At 38.0% G+C, this 20,400-nt stretch overlaps 2 protein-coding genes across 2 annotated transcripts in view; one reads left to right on the forward strand and one right to left on the reverse strand.

Annotated features, from left to right (window-relative positions):
• Nucleotides 1-222: 222 nt before the first annotated feature.
• Nucleotides 223-1,155, reverse strand: LOC109411290 (uncharacterized protein C1orf50 homolog). The gene has a single exon (XM_019684816.3). It carries the CDS (start codon nt 891-893, stop codon nt 300-302), a length of 594 nt encoding a protein of 197 aa, XP_019540361.3. The 5' UTR covers nt 894-1,155; the 3' UTR covers nt 223-299.
• A 2,842-nt stretch (nt 1,156-3,997) lies between these two features.
• Nucleotides 3,998-20,400, forward strand: part of LOC109411287 (E3 ubiquitin-protein ligase MIB2) — a 96,182-nt gene continuing 79,779 nt past the window's right edge. The window contains exon 1 of the mRNA XM_029855473.2: nt 3,998-4,864. The gene's annotated coding sequence lies outside the window, so the exon portion shown is untranslated. The remainder of the gene's footprint in view (nt 4,865-20,400) is intronic.

The raw sequence follows: 20,400 nt of genomic DNA on the forward strand, positions 1-20,400 counted from the left end.
GCCCAGCTTTGGTCAAACATTAGGTTCTAGGTGTTCTAGGTTTGAAACAGCTGCTAAAGGAAAGACTTTGCATGCATTGAAAATGCTTTGTTTGTCAATCGATAAACCCAACTTAATAAGACTTAATTGTTTTTTTGCCGGATGTTGCCGAAAGATGCGTGTGCAAAGGGAGCCAGCCAAGGATATGCTTTCTTTTGCTCTATTAGTATTGAAATCCGTTCATCATTTCTCACCGCCAATCAACAAAATCTCATATTAGATTCGCTCCGTAAAAATAAGTCATAAATACATAAAGCCACTTACGTTTCCATTGCCTCCGAGTCACCAGCGCCACCTATCGACAGCAGATCCGCGCGTTTCGTCCCGGAGGACTCCACCAAATTCCTCGCCCACTTGAGCTGATCGTTCACTTGCTGCATTTTCTCCACCGCTGTCCACGTTTGGTCGTGCTCCAGCCGATAGCTACCTTGGTAGGTGTGGGCACATCCGCCCGGTCCCCATTCCTCCGGCGAAAGCATACTGAAGTACGTCTGGCCGGAATCCCGCTTGTACAGATGGTAGATGTGGCCGGGAATTTTCTTAAAATTGCAAGCCGCCTGGTGCAAGTCCTGGGCCGTCTGTGTCTCTTCCAGAATTTTGCGCGCCTGCTCCTGAAGGAATTTGACCTGCTCCGCGATGACCAGCAGCCTTGCGCAAGCATTGTTCTTCACTTGAATTTCGGCCGATTGGATTTCCTTTGCCAGGTCGACTATGTCCTCGGCTTCGCGTCGTCCGCTGCGATACAGGCTCACGATTTGCGTTCCATTCGGGCAGGGGTTTCGTTCCACGAGGGTTACTTTGGCCATCGCTTCCTGGTACTCTTCGGAGGTTGCTGTGCTGGCCATCCTTTTCATAGTACTGCAAAAACCTGGCTGTTGTGCTGATTACCGCTAGTTACTCCAGCATAACCATGAAGAATAGAACCTCTTATCAGCGCAAAGTAGAATTTTGATAAGCACACAAAAAGTCACAATTTTACGTAAAAGTGAACAAAAAATCTAGTTTTGCTTTGCTGGTACTGATAAACCTGTGCACGAACTGGCGTGGTGCCAGACTGTTATCTCCTGCGGTCAGTTTTATTTGCAAACAATGCTTTGTTTAATTGTGATGACAGCTACTTCTGCTTGATTCGAGTAGCTCGCATATAGCAAGCCCGATGTTGACCCGAAATAAAACTCTCCGAAACTGAGACTCGAAATAATACTCGTCAAAGCTCGCCTCTAACCTTTTTGGAAATAAATTGACAAATATTTTGAAAAAGCCTCAGAAGCCTATTCCTGCGCTGAAAGAGGATAACAAAAGGGGGATTCACTTAACAGCGTAAACTGATTAAACAGATTAAACGTCGCGATCACCAAGGCAATCTTTGATTATTTCATTCGCAAAATCATGAAACATTTCAAATAAGCAGAAAATCATGGCTTACGCAGCAATTTAATCTGTTTAGTGAGTACCCCTAAAATATTATACGCGTTGTAAGAAAAATTTCCGGAAAATTCAAACCCATTCGAAGGGGTATTATGCTTCCAGTTCAAAACCGAATTAGCGACATTTTTTCTTTGACTTCCGCTCCTTTTGCCTTGCGTTGGACACAATGTCGGAAGTGGGGTGCTGTATAGAGCACCAGGTGTACAATACAGCGCCCCACTTCCGACATTATGTTTAACGCAGGGCAAAGGCAGCGGAAGTCAAAGAAAAAATGTCGCGAATTCGGTTTTGAACTGGAAACATAATATGTATTTTCCTAGACAACGATCATCGGTAGCTGTGTCCAATGAGTGTTGCTCAAGATGCTGTTTTGCTTTTTGACAATATGGAATCTAGGTGTTTTTTTTCTATTTCTTGTTGAGCTGCGACCAGCTCTTAGATCTATTGTGACAATCTATGTGGGTTAATTCTCACCAAAACGAGAAATTCGCGCTCTTAGTGATGAAACTTTTCCAGCGCATGAAAATTGAAGCGTTTTACCTCAGACGAATCAAAATTTGCTCTTTTTTGACCGGTGCTTTATTCAACCCAAAGCGGTAGCGATTTCCTTCATTGGCTAACATGCTTCTGAAGCAAGTGGGAGCGGAAGCAATATTATGCTTTTGGTCGAAATACAAAGTGACCGAACGTGCGAAAATTGATTTTTAACCTACTTAGAAATGTCGCAATTCAATTTGGATTAGTGCATATTGTTGCTCTTAATTAGCTTAATGATGCGCAACAGAAAAAATAGATTCAAATTTATTTCGCAGCTGCAACTTCGCATGTGCTTCTAGCGACGACTTCGATTTGGTGGTGCGACGTAGAAATCCTCTACATAGAGATAAGCGGAAGTTACATATGTCGATTCGGCAACGCTGTTCATTTTGTTTACATCAGCTGCCAACACTTGTTGCAAAGCTAGATGTTCAAACTTTGTGCGTGACTTCGTAGTGGTTCAAGTTGTTTTGTTTACATTTTCTAATTATAATAGATTTTTTTACAAAATTTTGAAAAAAAAATAGCGGAGCAATCGATGAAATCTGAAATTTATTGTAAAGTGTTAAGCTAAACATATCGGCAGAACTGAAGCAAGAAGCAGCAATGAAAGCTTTTTCGAGAAGTGCATCAACTAAAGTTTCGTCATAAGCTTGAGCTTTTGAAAGTAGAATTAATTAAATTCTATCTTTTTACTAAACTTACATATACCGTCAATTTCTCGATATTAAAAATAAATAATTTTAATTTATTTAGCTCGGATTGCAATACCGTTCAATCGACGCCTTCTTACGAACGATCAGCCTGTTCATTTGGCTCACACTTTGACAGTTCTTTCTGCACGATTGGCTTACAATGGCCGCCTCCGCAGATCTCTATAATGTAGGATTACTAGTGCGACGATAATAAAAATTACGAGTGAGAGTGAGGAACAACGATTCAGCGCCGTGTGGCTCTCTGAATCTCTCTCTTCGCCGGTGTATATGGCAATGAATATACTTGATTTTTATCTCGTTTTTACAGTGCAAATGACCTAAACTCGAATTGAATCGATTATACAATTCAATGGATGCTGCCTTTCGGCGAGTTAATATTATGTTTTCGGATTTTTTTCGGGCGCACACAACTACCCCACCAAAACTGCTCGACGCGTTGCGTTCATGAACTGTCAAACGAGCGAGCGAGAACGCGGTGAGAAGAATTTCAACACAGAAAAATGGTGGAGAGTCAGGAAAACGACCGCGACGCAATGAAGTTTAGTTTTTCTGTTCGTGCTTCGTCATTAAATCTTTATTCGTAAAAATAAAATAATAATTCCCATCGGGGTCCTAGCTAGATAGCAATTTATTAAATGTTTGTGTAGTTAGTGTGTCGTCGGTGGTGTGTCTAAATCAAAAGACGAAAAGTTTCCGCGTTCTGCCTCTCGGTGTTTATGGCGATTTCGCGCAGAGTGGTTGTTGTGATTCACCTCTCTCCATTATTCACCACACTTGCACACAGTCAGTCAGTGCTCGCAGTGTAGTAGCAAAGCAACACCAGCCAGAGCCCAGCACCCAAGGAGATGGCATCCTATTTTTTCTCTATGGAGTTTGACAGATTGGATTGTGCCTCCTTACGTGGAGCATAAATTTATACTCCAGTCAAAATGTTCACCAACACAATCGTGAAAGTGGGATGTTTATCCTTTTACGAGGGATATTGGATCAAAACGCTTGTTTCAGATTAGATCTCATGAATGTGTTGAGTATGAAAATGCGCAATAAATTAATAAATTTGAATGTTAGAGTGTCGGTATTTAAATCAAGCTCCTATAGAGTACTAGTTCTTTGTAAAAAGACACACAACAATTCTTTTCGCAAACTTTCTTTGTCAAGGTGCGTTTTTCTTCATTTGCTCCCGTTGCTGTATTGAGTGAATGTTAGTATTGGTGAGCTCTGGTTGCGCACGATAAGCGGCAACAATATCAGATCACCGTAGCATCCCCGTGCCAGCACCACACACAACCAGTTTTAGCCCGGAGGAGTTCGGATTGCGACGGACTGAGTCTTGGACGTGTTTGCCCGCGATATTTGGGCCTGTCTTGTCTGTCTGTGCAGAAGAGAAACCCCGGAACTTTGCTTCCAGGAAAGGTGTTTGAAATAGGACCCTGCAGGGAGTGCTCTAGCTGACGGCGAACGGGCGGGATTCCGGAAGACGGCGACGAAGACGCACATAAAAATACATCTCGTTCGAGTGAGGCGAACAACTCGGGAAGAATGCGCAAAGAAGCAAAAGGGAGAGCAGAGCAAAGTAGATTCGAGAAAGAAGCAAGATGAATGAAAATAGTTTAAGCTAAATAAGGAAGAATTTCGTGTGTTTGAAGAAAGCGGTGAAAAAGTATCGTGTGTGCGTCTTAATTGTTACTTTCTGGGTGTTTTAATTAGTAATATTGTAGTCCTGTTTTTGCGTTGGAGTTGGTGAAGTGTGCACAATCTTTCAAATCAGATTTGCCTAGAAGAAAATAGAGGAAGAAAAAGTGCAACAAACGGGTGAGCTCAGGTTTCTTTTTCTGGATATTTTTGTCCGACGTGCTTACGCTGCATTATATTTAGCTGTATTGTGTACGCAGTGGAAGTTGGAAAGTGAAGAAAAATAAGGCAAAATCCAGTCCTCCCGAATGGTTCGTGTTTGAGCTCCGTCCCGAGTGTAGAAAAAGAGGCAGAAGGGCGACAGATTGAGTGGAAACAGAAGAAGTAATAACATCAGCAACAACAGCGGTACCTCTCCGAGTGGCAGCTAAAAATAAGGAATGTAAATTTGGAGCAGCCTGTTGGGTGAGCGAGCTGCAATAGGGATTTCTTGGCTCTGTTGGCAAATTATGGTAAGTAGAACCTCCGGTCTCTAATGCCTAATTTGAATTGAGGTCACTTCTTTGCCATAAACCTTTCTAGATAACACAAAACCGGAAGGTCAGGGGGATGTGGCAAACAGTGAACACAAACGGCCCTTTTCCATGGATACCTGTTTGATTTCTCGGGAAACCTTTCACCGTTGCCTAGCATCAGTGTTTCCATGACCGAGATATTTGTCATTTGTCACGAACTCTTTTGTTTCGCTTTACTAAATATCTACTGCTCGAAGTCGGATTTCTTGCTAATTTTATCGGCTGACACCAGCCAGGCCGTTCCACAATCCCAGCGGGATTACCGCAAGGAAGGCAACAATCTGAAAAAGAAAATATGCTGGCAAAGAAGAAACATAATGAACAACTGGTCATCGCGCTTTGTTTACGTCACGCATGTCGGAAGAGCTGTCCCAGCGGGTTGCTGCGCTTTCACGATTCGTCGATTGTTCTCACAACACACAATGTCATAGTAGGCTAAGGCTTAGTAGGTTTGTTCGCATAGAATTTACAGTAGCGGCCGAATGTAATGTGACGTATATTTTTGGCGGATGCATGTAAACTGCCCATTAGCCTGGTACACGGTTCATACACTGAAATAATTCTAAGAGCCTATTTCATCAGACGCTACACATACATTTTACCCCTAGTCTGACACGTTCACTTCAAATGAATCGTTATACGTATCATATCATAAACAGTTCCGATTGAAAAGCCTTCTAATGAAACTAAATGACATTTGCGCATATCGGAGTTATATGCACATAATACGATCGATACATCAGCTGCGCATATAACTTTGGCCGGGTGGAAAAGCAACATTGGCAGATAAAGTGGAACACGTTTTGCAGAATTCCGCAATTCCAGTAACTGAGCTTCGTGGTCGTGCGGATAGCGGCGTCGGTCATTTAGGCGTTGTGAGTTCGATTCCCGCTCCAGCCAAGGAAACTTTTTTTTCAAAATGTGAAGGATGTTATTGGAGTTGCATATACATTGGCGCACCCAGCCCGCATGATAGAAACAAAATACATTACATATAACAGTATCATGGCGACCTGAGAGTCATAACACATGCGTCGCATATAACTCTCACTTTCCATTTTCAACCTCAGATTAGATTCATATGATATTCCAATAGTGCAGTAATATATGATTGACATATAACTGTGATCGGGAGAGTTGGCTCAGTGTATGGGAAAATATAAGAAAAAATGGAAAAACTCCAACTCCTGTATACCGTGACCGGCCCTAATTCTGCGCAGTCCCTAATTCGGCGCACTTTCTCGAATGTACCACAAAATCATGGGCGCTAGTTCAATATTAGCTTCAAATATATTTTTTGAATATTGTTTCAATAGTAGTGAAAAAGTTTGTGAAGAAAAATTTTTTCAAACTAATAACCATTGTTTTGTAAAAAAATAAAATGATGTTGCAAGTACTTGAAATTGCCTGAAATCTGTGTCCGTTAGCGAAGCTGCGTAAAAGTTGCCTCATGAGCTGAAGCATTTTGCAACATAAATAATGAAGAGAATGTCTGATTTTTCATGCGCATCCTGTACTGCTGTCTTCGAGGAATCAGAATCGGCAAAAAACAATTGAGTTTTCTTCTTATTTTCTTAATCTTCTTGTTCTTCTTAGGTGCGCAGAATTAGGAACCGGTATTGAATGGTGGTCTTAATTCTGCGCAGACATTTCAACACTAAGTTTTGAACATATAATTAATAAACAAACATCATATAAATGCCACCATAATTATAACTAGGGTATTCTATGTTTCTAGCAATCCGGTGAATGTAATAACGTTTCAACAAGTTAGCTTATTATTTTAAAAGCTAGTTTACGATTCTTGCATTTTTGATCTGATAGTTCGACCGGACTAACCACTTGTTTGAAAACATGTGCTATCAACCTCGGGAGAAATTTTATGTATTCATGCAAGCATACATCAAATGGACATATGATGTGAGTTTACATGAAATTTGCTTAAACAGAGGAAACCCTGAAGTTTAACAAGAAAGAAGTCTCAGTTTGCAAGCAAAGATTGTGCCACCTTTTCATGGCGAAAAGTTTACATTGCTTTTAGAAATGAAAGTAAATTTTAATAAAATGTAATGATTGTACATATTACGCGGATAACTAAAAAAGCTTTACATAGTAGTATTTGGCAATGCTAAGGGTATAGGAATAGCTATAGGTATACCAAATCCTTTTGTATAACATGATTAAAATTCACTTTGCTTAGTAATCAAAGTTGGTAGTATCAATGTTGGGGACATGCAAAGTTCCAATACGGTCGTAACGTCGCATGAAAGTTTAAAATTAAGAATTCAATTGAATTTGATCTATGTATCATGTTTTCATTACAATATGTTATCTTTTTAGAGTTTTTTCCATGTGCGCAGAATTAGGAACACTAGTGCGCAGAATAAGGAACATTCCGAAAAAGGGTGCGCAGAATTAGGAACATAGACACACTTTAGAAATTCCATGATTTTACATAAAAAATGAGTGTTTTGTATAAAAAATATATTTTTCCCTTAACAAGGCTTATAACTATGCGCGGTCAAAAATTCAGTCAAATCGGTTCCATTTGGAATTTATTACAGCTGATTGAAATTGAAAAAGTCTTAGGTGCGCAGAATATGGGCCCTCCACGGTACTTTTTGAGTTGCATTTTGGTACCATATCAACTGTGCAAAAGTTCAGATCGATCGAGGAAACTATACTTTAGCGCCCGCCATTCTTAGTTTTTCATGCGATTTACTATGGGGAAAATTTATTTCTTCAAAGGAAAATCGCTTGAGGTCACCCATTGATCCCTAAAAATAAGTCGTTGAATGATTTCTCGTAGATAACTTCACGAGGAATCAGACCTCCGAAGACTGCAAAGCGATGCGACATTCATGGAAAAAGTTATTAAGCCCCGATCGATAAAATGACGAGATTTAATTATTTATTGTTATTCCTTACATGTTAAACAGCGTTGGCATGCCATTCAGTTTTCAGTCAATAACTTTTTCCACATAACCTTAGATCGCTTTGCGGTCTTCAGAGGGTTTGTTCCTCGTAAAATTTTTAGCGGTTAAGTGGCAACCTGTGGCGATTTTTCTTTGAAAAAGTGATTTTCCCCATAGTAAATCGTATGAAAACTTAAAACGGCTGGCGCTAAAATATAGTTTCTCCGATCGAGCTGGAATTTTGCACAGTTAATATGGGGCCAAAATGGAACTCAAAAAGTGTACAGGAGTAAAATGTCTTCTTGTGTCCCACGCTACTGCCCATTCGCAAGACTTTTCCTCAAAGCTTTCTAAACAATTTTTTCTTTCTTTTTTTATGACTTGCTGACTGAGAATTGTAGGTATATTCCTGATATTTTTGGTAGACGCCTTATACTATCTTGGCGTGTTCTTAACTGATTGAATTCCAAAATTTATTCCATGAACGCGAATTCCATAAAAAAGGTCATTGTAATACTTCGGCAGATTACTGACAAGATGTGTGATAAATTATTTCTAGTGCTGTCATGGTAAAATCAGAGCTAGTTTGTCAAAGTTTGTCGATTTCAGCGCCTCTTCACTAGTACATTCCCATGGATGAACTCCTGAGGAAATCTCTGAAGGAACCGCTTAAGTAATTCCTAAAGAAACTGCTGGAACAACTTCTGAAAGAATCCGTGGAGCAACTTTCGAAGGAACCACTGCTGAAATGTCTGAAAAAATTCTAGAAATATTAAAAAAAATCTCCAAAGATATTTGCGAAAGTATCGCTGAATAAATATCAGAAGGAAAATAAAAAAAAGCTGAAGAAAATTCTAAATGAATGCCTGAAAGAATTTCTGAAAAAAAAACAATAATATTTTAAAAATCCATAGATAGATTTTCGTCAGAAATTCTAGGAAAAATAGCTAAACAAACCCCTGGAAATCCCTGACAATACCTCTTGAGAAATTTTTGAAAAAAAAAAACCTGGAGAAATTTCCTAATAAAAATCCTAAACATTTTTTTAATGAATTCTTGGAATAATCCATAGAGAAATTCTTAGAGGTACGCGGAGGAAATCCTGAAGGAATTTATGAGAAAATACATAGAACAATACCCGGCGGAATCTCTGATGAAATCTCTCTTAGAGGTACGCTTGGGGAGGAAATCCTGAAGGAATTTATGAGAAAATACATAGAACAATACCCGGCGGAATCTCTGATGAAATCTCTCTGAATTTCTGCAAGAATCTCTGCATGAATGTCGTCCAGCTTTTCCGTAAGAATCTTTATAATTATTTCTGAAATACCCCGTAGACAAATTTCCGAAGGAATCCTTGGATACTTTTTTCAGGATGACCAGCGAACCGTGACGGGGTGTCTACTACCTGAAAAAAAAACCTGGAAAACCGGGAGTCCTCAGGGAATTTTATTAAACAAGGTAATACTAGAATACTCAGGGAAATTTACCATCGACAAAAAAATAAACATTGGGTCGTATGAATAAAAAGTAGCAAATGTTATTTCTTGTAGAGCTACTCAAAAATAGAGTCTACAGAGTTTACTGTATCGTAGGTATGAATAAAAATATCGATTATGTAGTGGTAGTGTATCTATCTAGAAAATAGGCTTCAACTATTTTTGCAGAAATTCCGTTAGGGTTTCTCTCTGGAAGTTCTTTGGAATTATGTACCTTTTGAAATTCCTCTCAGGTTTTATCACAAGATTCCTTTCGTAATTTTTCAGGCCATTTGTCTTGGTATTCCTTTTTTCAATTCCTTCCGGAGATTCTTTCGGATTCCTAAGATTTTTCTAACATTCGAACGATTCTTTCCGGGAGTGACAAACAGGGCGCGGAGGCTGAAACATGCCGCATTTCGTCTTTACCGCGTTTTTGCATTTTTCTTTGTGTTTTTAGTTCGTACTTGGGTGGAACGCTGATGGAAGAGTGAATGGTCGTCGGTCGTCAGTGACAAGCAGGGCGCGGAGGCTGAAACTTGCCGCATTTCGTCGTTCCCGCGTTTTCGTATTTTTCTTTGTGTTTTTGTTCGCACTTTGTGTAAACGATCGACGATGGCTCGGTGGCAAGAGACCACATTGCCCGCATCGTGGTGCTCGTGTCCGTCGTTATTCCGAGTTCGGAAATGCTGAGACCAAAGCCAAACATTGAAAACCAGCTGGTCAGGATTACCCGGTGAGTTCGTTCCTTATTATTACTTTTTATATTTGAACATGACATATATGGGGATTTCGGAGTGGTAGCCTAAGGAAGTTAAATGAACTGGTTTCCGGGCAAATGTTCGTGGGGTGGCCAGACTTTGTCACGAGATAACAATTATCATGTTGTTTTCTGAAGGTCTCCAGTGAATTTAGCTTACCCTGCTACAACAAACCATCAGGTAGATCATTCCGTTCCGGTATGACTCTGCAGCCATAGGTAATCCTTGCGCTGATGGTGGGTACACAATCATCATCATCATCATTCGAACGATTCTTTCCGGGATTCTTGATTCTTCCTTGAGAATCTTCATACAGAATTTCTCTAGAGGATTTCCCAGTATTGATTTCAGAGTTTTCGTGAGTTTCAACCAGGATTTATCCCGAGATCTCCACAAGAGTTTCTCTCAGGATATACAGCAGATGTTGTCGCGATATTTTTGCGAGTTTCTCTCGGGATTCCTCTTGAAGGGGTTATTTCTGGGATTCTTACTAAAGCTCCTCCAAGGGTTTTAAGGAGTTTTCCACTATTTTTCAGCAGGAACCCCTTCCGGAATTCATAAAATTTCCGACGGTTTTTTCAGATGTCCTCCTAGAATTTCTACAGAAGTTTCAGCTGGTATTTTCCCAAAGATTATCGCGGGGTTTCTTTCGAGATTTCTCGCCGATTTTTTCCCGGGACTTATCGCAGAAAATTCCTTCCAGGTGTTGATCCTGGGATGTCTCAGAGATTTTCAGATTTTATCCTGGACTTTCTGCTAAAATATTTTGGAGAGTCTACTGGGATTTTTGGCAGGAACTACTGCTGGTATTCTCATGGAGTTCATCCCGTGTTTATTTTTGGGATATGTTTCAAGGCTTTTCCTTGTAATTCATTATCTTATTTCTTGCAGTGATCCTGCGATTATTTTTTTAGTGATTTTCTCGGGATTCTTCTCAGAGCTCTTCTCGGAACCTCTACCATAAAATATCCCGAGACTCTGGAGCTCATTTTTGGGATTTATTTAAAAATTTCTCCTGGAGTTCTTGCAGCATTTATCAAAGAGTTTTTATCGGAATGTCTCCTGGGATAACTTACGAGATTTCTTGTAAAATATTTTCGGAAAATCTCGAAAAAAAAGTTTTAGGACTAATTCCAGGAGGAAATTTTAGCGAAATTTAAGAACCTCTAAAAGGAATTCCGGGAGAAACTACGTACGATATTCCACAAAGAAATCTACGAGAAATATCTAAAAACTATCTGGAAGAAATTCCTGGAAAAAACTTCTGCAGCCATCCCGAGAGAAACTGCTGGGCAACTATCTCAATAGATTTGTTCATTTTTATGGAAGCTTTATCATAGCATGACCAATTATTCATTAAATATTTATAGTTGTTTTTATCTATAGAAAACAGTCTGCGTTCGTATGCGGTTATTAAGTTTTCTTCAAGTAAATTTTGAAAATCGCGCATTAAACAACTTAATTTACTAAGGCTAATAAGTTTTAAGACGTATTTGAAGTTATTTTCAACGCATAACATCTACAAATTTTATTAAAAATGTATGCTTCGTTTATTCAAGTACAATTCATCTGAGTTATTCTTTAAAAACTTCTTGAAGCTTTCAATTCTTGAGCTAGAGCCACTATTCTGGAACAAGAACTAAACGGAATGATAAAACAACGAACTATCTTATTAACTCAAATAATAAATTATGCAACATATTGGTTGTAAACAGCTTTCTTATGCAAATATAAACACTCAAACATTTTTGCTCACTGTTAATTTAGCCGTTTTGGTGCTCAAAAGTAATCTTATCGACGAAATAATCATTTTATAGCCAATTAAAAATGCGAGTAGCTTGCTGCACCCGTCCAACCTTCAGCCAGCTTCTCACACAGGTCACAGCAACTTGAATCGAAAATGAAATGGGTACTTACTGTGATTCTTCTCATGCTCATGCAAAATATTGTAATTTTAATAAGTTGCACTTAATTATTTAATGCAAAAATACACAAAACTATAATAGAATTGCTGGATGCACGCGAAATGTACAGAAACAACTTTCTAGCTACCAAAAGGTAAACAAACAATTGTCAAAGACTGTTACAATCAAAGCGAACTGTGCCGCTTGTCCTTCATAGTAATCACCACACAATCTATCATCTTACGAACATCCCCAATCCATGGATCGCATCACCGACCCAACGGTGACTCCCAGATCTTCCATCCTTTCCGTCTAACAAATACCCCAGTCCGTGTTGGTTGTGGGGATGCAGAGGTGCTCTCGGTCTTTAGTAGCAACAATCAGCACACTCTAACATTCCTTTCCCTTGCCAACTGACTATAAGGACGTGGCCGGCGCCGTTATTGATCAAAAATGTATGAGCTGCTAATATTGCCCTTATTCATTTGGATCTCAGTGCAATTGGTACCAACTCAGATCAATCACGGAGGAGCAACCATTGACATGTATAGTCAGATTTGATCGTTTTGATCGTTTTTACGACGAACAAATCTGCCTTAAGATCATCACTAGTAAAAACAATGTTCAATAAATGTTGTAGATTTCATGCAAGGCAACTTGGTTCCATCATTGTTTTGAGGTGGTTTGGTTTAAAGGTAATAGCAATTGATGGCGGCTGCATGAGTTTTGCTCGCTTGGAACGGCAGCCATGTTTAGAAAGAATTGAAAAAGTGGCGTAGCTTTATGTTTTGATAGGAAATTTATGTCTTCGTATATTATGATTGATGTTATTTTTTAAGGCGCTTTGTCATTTTCGTATGTTTTTAAACCATGTATTAAAGCTCCATTGGTAAAATTTTGAGCGAGATCGAATAAGTTTTTTGAAAGTTACAGAACTTTTACTAAAACTTATTAGATTTTTGAACACATTTTCAAAACATTATATCTCAATATGTACCCGATGATTTTTTTTTTGTGTTACAGCTTATACCTAAAGCTTTCATATGCAGCTTCGTTTGAAGTTTTGTATTCACTTCAAAATATATGAAAAATGTGCTGATGTAGTTGACAATGTTTTAGAATTTACCTTATTTCGCACATATTTTATGCTAAACGTTTTCCACCAATAAAAGTGCATTAGCTGAACGAAAAATGCATAGGATCTACTCTTCATATGTAGTTTAGTAGGCCCTGTATGAAAATATTTCATTAAGAGAGTTTAAAAAAGTTGAAAACACTTGGCAGTTTTATTGATCAAAATATGATAAATTTCCAAATGACACTATGAACATATACAGATTTTTCATATTTTTGTAGTGAATATAAAACCTCAAACGAAGCTGCATATGAAAGCCTTAGGTATAAGCTGTAACACAAAAAAAATGAAAAAGTTTCATCGAGTACACATTGAGATAAAATGTTTTAAAAATGTGTTCAAAAACCTTATAAATTTTACTAAAAGTTCTATAATTTTCAGAAAACTTATTCGATCTCGCTCAAAATTTTAGCAATGGAGCTTTAATATATGGTTTATGATAAGTCAAAATTTCAGCGTTTTTGATTGACGTATAAAAAGTTATGAACATTTGAATGGAAAAGTTTTTTGACCAAAAAGTTGCTGTACGGACAATTCCCTGGCCAAGATCACAGGGTTTGACGGTATTAAAGTGAAGGATGTTGATTGTACTTCTTGCAATGAAAATATCACCTTTAACACTTTAATGCGCCTCCAACGGTTCATTGCGAACCGGCTGCTACAGATGGAGTATGGCTGATTTATCAGAAATGCTCAATAAACAGGAGGGACATGCTGGGGCCTAGTAGTTTCTATACCCAGAAAACAGTTCCGGTCGATTGAGTCTGGGAAGGTTTCGAGAGTCGTTGTGAATCATAATGCATATTTTTGTGTTTTGTGACGAGTCTCGGAATCTTTTTTTAGTCAGCAGACTTTGAACTGTTTCCTGGGATTCCCACTATTCGGTTATTTTTTACAAATACAAATTTAATTCAAATATGAAATAATTAGTAGTATCTCGCGTATTCAATTTGCTAATACATAGTTCTCAACATTTGATGTACTTTCGTGATTCAATTTTCTCTATAATTTTCAATATCAATTTAAAATAACTAAGAAACTAATAGTAGGAAGTGCAGCATTTAACAGTGCTTGCTTATAGATTCGAAGCTAACGTGTGATCAAGACGAAATCGACAAAAACTGACTACTTCGACTTTGACTAACGTAGACTATTTATGACTAATTAGATATTTTTACATTTTTCGACTGAGTGTATGAAAGGTTTTCTTTAATATGGACTTATTTGGACCGATGCTGATAGTGCTAGGGATGTGAACGAAAGACAACTTTCAAAGATAATAAAAACAATACTAAAATGAGGATCAACGAAAATGGACATGACAAACACATCGACTATCTAACAGATCATAGGAACACCAAAGATTACTGAATTATAGGGCACAGCATAAATATGAACAATAACATTCTTTAAACCTTGACATGACAAAAAAAAACAAATACAAAATCGACCGTATGACAAAACCGAAACTTTCCACCTTCTACCGTAACCTTTTGAGTCAGTACGCAACAGTGTCTTACTGGACGACATGTTCCGTGCACGGCTGGTGAACTGCTTCTGAAGGATTACGTTCTCTATCCTATCCAAAGGCCTAGTGAACTGTCGTTGTCCGCGCAAATGTGAGACGCTTGTGCGCACAGTGATGGGAGAGGTTTCTACGTCCGTCGGCGTGCCGCTAGGAACCTTTCAAAAAAAAAAAAAAAAAGTTGCTGTACGGACAATTGTTTGATACACTGTAGTTTCAAATCAGTCTTCAAAAGCAGCCTTGGAGATCTCCTGAAGAGTGGGCCAGATTTGTCTTATGAATATTTTATGCCTATTTTATCTCGGATTTGCAGAACAAAGAGCTTTATTGCTAAGTTTATTCTATCTTAGAAACTACTTCAGGATTGCCACAAAAGTATAATTGTTACTTGGGTACACTTGGTAACACTGGAGAAAGCCAGAAAAAAAACCTTTGATAATTTCAAGGGAAAACTCTGCGAGAAACTGGAAATGAATTCGAAGGAGGAATTTTGGAAAGACACCCTGCGTGAAAACCGGGAAGAAGTCGAAAATTTAGAATCACCGGGAAATATACGGGAACTGTGGTTGCCGCCGGGAAAATTTACATTTTATTGAATAATTTTGCATTGCTTTATGAATTCAGTTTATTTCAAACTTATTTTCTTTAAAAATCCTACATGAGAAATCTGTGAAGCCACGCCACATGCTGAACTTGATTCAATGAGATTTGTGTATTCCGATTTTTTTATATGAAAGGAAATAGCTTGCAATATATTGAGTTGTTGAAAATATGAAAATCATGGAAATCTATTGCTGTTGATGATGAAGTCTCAATAATTCCTATTTACAAATAATATTTTTTATTGTTTTTATACGAAAACTCAGAAAAAACATAAAATGATGCAAGTAGAAAAAGGGATTTCATGATTGTCGTAACAGTAAGGACTCGATTTTGTCAGCCCCATTTTGCGACAAACTTTTTGCTCTCGTTATCTTACGGCCAAACTTTAACCAATTCTTCCAAGTTTATCATCAAACTACAAAGGGCAGAATATAGAGGGATAAAAAGTTTGAAAAATTGTTAAGATTTTCGAGGAGAGCAAAATATCTGTTCCGAAAAGAGGCTGACAAATTCGGGTCACTTTTGCATACCGTAATAAATACTTAAAGTAGTTTTGGCTTCATTTCTACATTTTGCCTGTTAACTATCATTAGAATTTCAACATTCGTAGGTGCTTTCGTTATTTTTGTAAACATAGGTTTCTTTAGGTAGGGTATGTGTGCCATCAGTAATCTCATGCTCCCATTTTCATCCTATTCGAAAACAAGCGATTACGGCACCGATTGACTCCGTTCTTTTTGTATTCATGGGTGCTCACTTCTAACAAAAAATACAAAAATAAGAAACAAAACAAACAGCGCTTCAATCCTTTGTTTTTCGTGGGATGAAAATGGGAGCCACATGCTTAATAAGGGAACCAATACCCTAGATGACAATAATTTGAGATTTTATTCCACCAATGGTTTGAATACTTTTCATGAAATCATGTGTCAAGGTCGGCTCCAGAGGCACGTGCCATCGCGTCATGAACATGAGCCTAAAGGAACCGTTGGTCAAATAGCTTCCGATCGCCACTGTAGACTGCTGTGCAAGAGTGTGTGGTAGTAAATAATACCCGTTTGTTTCCTCGATCGTGGCCACGACCACGAGCTGCTCTGTGATGATGGTTGCGGATCGGTTCCTGCATTTTATTCTATCAGCAGCAAAGCAACCGCATGCACTCGCTGTTGGTAGTAGTAGTAGCAGTTAGTTGGTTTGGAGCAGACTAGTCTGCAGTCTGGCGTTCTCGTAGTATCCGAGATAATTGTATTCGTGTGTACGACAAATGATAGTCGTGATATTGCCTCTATTCGCATTGTTGGAGATTGAAATTTTTGTGTTGTGATGACTCAACGTTTGTGGGCCCGTTCCGCCATCAGGGGGTTCGATGTTTGTGACTACTGTGGAAGGCAGTCGTCGACGGTGATAAGGAGGGTCCTATATGCTAACCGTTTGTAAAAGGGTTAAAAGAATCGTTCTCATTGTATTGAATAGTAGAAGGTTGTTTTTATTTACCTACGATACATTGTTGATTCTTTTTATGGATTGGGTAGAATGTAGAAACTTGCTAATCGAAATAGTTTGGTGGATTTATATTGACTTCAATACAATCATAATTTAAAAACGCAAATCATAGATAATTTTTGATTTGAATCAAATCAACGTAGGAATATTGAGATGAATAAAACATTTCTTATTTATTGAATCGTTTTGGTATTACGTCCCAACTGAGACAGCACCTGCTTCTTAGCTATGAACACTTCAATAGTTGGCAATAGGACAGATAGGTGAAGAACTAGATTTGTAGTAATGAGCTGAACTTTAGTATGGTGAGAAGGTCAATTCTCCGTTTCTGCAATGAAACGGTGCAAAAATCGTGGCCATTATGATTCCTTGCCTAATTTGATGCTGTTTGAGCAAAACTTCGGGTAACAGTGTTGTTATTTTCTCCATTTCTTGCAATATAAGCAACATAGTTATACAAAGTTTTACTGACACAGCATCAAATTAGGCAAGGAATCATAATACCCAAGCTTTTTGTACCATTTCATTGCAGAAACAGAGAACTGACCTTCTCACCATACAAAAATTCAGCTCATTACTACAAATCTAGTACTACATCGAACGTGCCCCATTGACCATTTTTCATTCACATTGCGTGTGATAATTACAATGAAGCTCAAGGGAGTCAACAATATTTCCATTGCAAACCAGCAAAATATTCACCAGAGATTCCTTTAATGAAGCTTCCAGCGATGCCTTCAGGAACTATTCCAGAGTTTTTTCAGAATATGTTTCGAAAGTTCCTTTAAAAATTTGTACTGGGGTTATTTTGGAAATTCTTCTAAGGATTTCACCAGAAATTCCCACAACCACTTCTGATTTCTCCAGTAATTCCACTGAGGATTGCTCCAGAAATATCATAAAAAGTTGTGTGAATTTCTGCAGAAACTCCTTCAGAGATTTCTTAAGAAATTCATTCATAGGTTTACCGTATTTTTTTAGGAACATTTCTAATATGACCCAGACAGGAACCTGAACCAGCGTGGTGCGCCTAACCTAACATCCTAGAAGGGGTAAGCATTCTCTCAACGGTCTTTCAAGGATTTATTCCAAAATCAACTCTGAAGTTTACTTTAGAAATTGCTCTAGGGATTTTTTTTTTGAAATTGGGATTTCTGCAAGATTTCTGTCAGAAATTCTTCCTAAGATTTCTTTAGAAATTCCTCAACGGACTCTTTAAACAAAATGTGATATCCATTCGGGAATTTTCTACTTCCTATAGAGACTGCCCTAGGCACCCGTGTCTTTTATAAATTCGATAAATAATTTCTTTATGAATATGCCCAGATTTACTTCCAGAGATTTCTTTACAAATTTCTCAAATGATTACTTTGAGAAAACTTTCACAGATTTTTCGAGAGATTATTAAAGAGATTCCCAAGATTTCTTCACATTCCTTTAGATAATAATTCTAGACATTTGAAATTGCTCCAAGGACTCCTTCAGATTTTTTTCTGCAGATTCTTTCAGAGATTCTTATAAAGATTCTTATAGAATGGCTGGAAGACATTCTTGCAAATAATTCTGCAGAAATTTTTTTATAGATAATTCATCAGAAATTCAGCCGGGTACTCCACTTTTTTTATCTGTTATAACGAGACTTTTAGCCTTAGGCTAGTTCATCTCGAGACCCACACTTTACTTGCCTTCCGAAGGAAGAACCAACATTTTGAGTTTGTAGGGAGTGGGATTCGATCACAGTTCCTCGGCGTGATAGTCAAGTGTTCTAACCATCACACTAGGTCCACTCCCATTCTCCACTATGTATTTTCTCAGAAATCCCTCGAGGATTTCCTCCAAGCTTACTTCTACAAATTTCTCAAAAAAAAAGGGATTTCTTCAGGTATGACATTGATTTTATTGCCCTTTTCCGGCTATACCAGTTGGCTAGTATGTCTGAAATAGACGTAAAAACTTGAAGTATTTTTAGGCAAAGTACGTTTAATTGGCAAATTGAGAGATAAATTTGTGAAAAAATACCACTTGTTTTGGTGGGATTCGAACCCACGACTCCGTTATCGCTAGTCCGGCGCTTTAACCAACTAAGCTACAGAACAAGTTACAACTCTGCAGAATAGAAAATCAAACTGGATTCGAAGCACCACCCTAAACCGGGTCTTTCACAACTTTATCTCTCTTTCGGCTCTTAGATGCCAATCTCCCGCACTCTCACGGCCTACGAACAACAAGTGTGCGCGTAATACTTGATTTCTTCAGGATTGTTTTCCAAAAATACCTCAAGAGGTTTTGTTAGGTACATATTCCACCAGGGGTTTCTTGATGTTTTTTCAGGTATCCCTTCTTAAATTTCTTCAGAAAATCCATCTATGGATTCCTAAAAATTTCTTGTTTTTTCAGAATTCATTTAGAATTTTCTTCAAATTTTTATAAATTCCTTCTGAAATTTCTTCAGCGATACTTTCGGCAATATCTTTATAGACTTTACTCCTAGATACTCCTAGAGTGTTACTTCAGAAATTTCAGCAGGGATTTCGTCAAAAGTTGTTCCATGGATTCTTTCCGAAGTTATTTCTGCTCAAGCGGTTCCCCCAGAGATTCCTCCAGGAGTGAAGAAAAGTGAAGAGGCGCTGAAATCGGGGAACTCTGATTTTACGATGACAGCACTGGAAATAATTTATCACACATCTTGTCAGTAATCTGCCGAAGCTTAACAATGTCCTTTTCATGGAATTTGCTACAAATTTTTGAGTTCAGTCAGCTGAGTACACGCCAAGATAGTATAAGGCATCTACCAAAAATATCTGAAATCAGTGGCGTCGCGTAACCTCACTTTTCACCTGTGCACCGACCCTAAAACTTGCAATTGCAGGGGATTTATGATCAAAATCGAAATAGAAATGAGTGAAAGCAGCTATTCTCGTCATTTTATAATTATTACAAGCAAATTTGTTCAATAAATTAAAGAATTTATACTTGGTGCACAGGCAAAAAGTAAGGTTACGCGACGCCACTGTCTGAAATATATTACAATTCTCGGTGAAGAAGTCATAAGAAATATTGAAAGAAGTTTGATAGAAAGCTTTGAAGAAAAGTCTGGCGAATGGGCAGTTTGCATGCATGCGCCAAAAATGTTGCCATTGTTAAGGGATCTGTAAAACTATCGCCAGGGAATCACAAACATACTCCGCTCATCGTAATCATCAACAAAGCGAGAGATATATAACAAAAATATTAAAAAAAGGAAGTAAAAGAGAATAAGTATGTCATGTGGTATGCTTTGGCGCTATTATGGGTGATCCACAAAACAATTTATTGGAATGAACTGCTCCGCTTGTCATAAGACTGAAAACCCCGGCATTATAAGTCATCATAATACAAACTGCAAGTTTTAAACTGATATGCATAATAATCCCTTCCCCCGTATGACTTTTTTTTTAAATTTTGAATACTTATTAAGTAATAAATGTTTTGAATAAAAAGTCCTCAAACAAAAGTAGTTAGAAATCACTTTAATTTATCGAAAACGTAAAGAAAGTTTTTAATTGTCAATAGTTTTTGATTGTCAATAATTTCATTATTGAACCAAACAGTAGAGAGTATCAGTATTCTAATAAGGTTATAACCTATTTCCAAAAGCTATTTTACCATA

This window comes from Aedes albopictus, chromosome 2, assembly GCF_035046485.1.
Source record: "Aedes albopictus strain Foshan chromosome 2, AalbF5, whole genome shotgun sequence".
NCBI lineage: Eukaryota > Metazoa > Arthropoda > Insecta > Diptera > Culicidae > Aedes > Aedes albopictus.

Bases quoted from the DNA above. Each gene is read 5' to 3' on its own strand.
- LOC109411290 (XM_019684816.3), bottom strand. From the start codon at position 893: ATGAAAAGGATGGCCAGCACAGCAACCTCCGAAGAGTACCAGGAAGCG.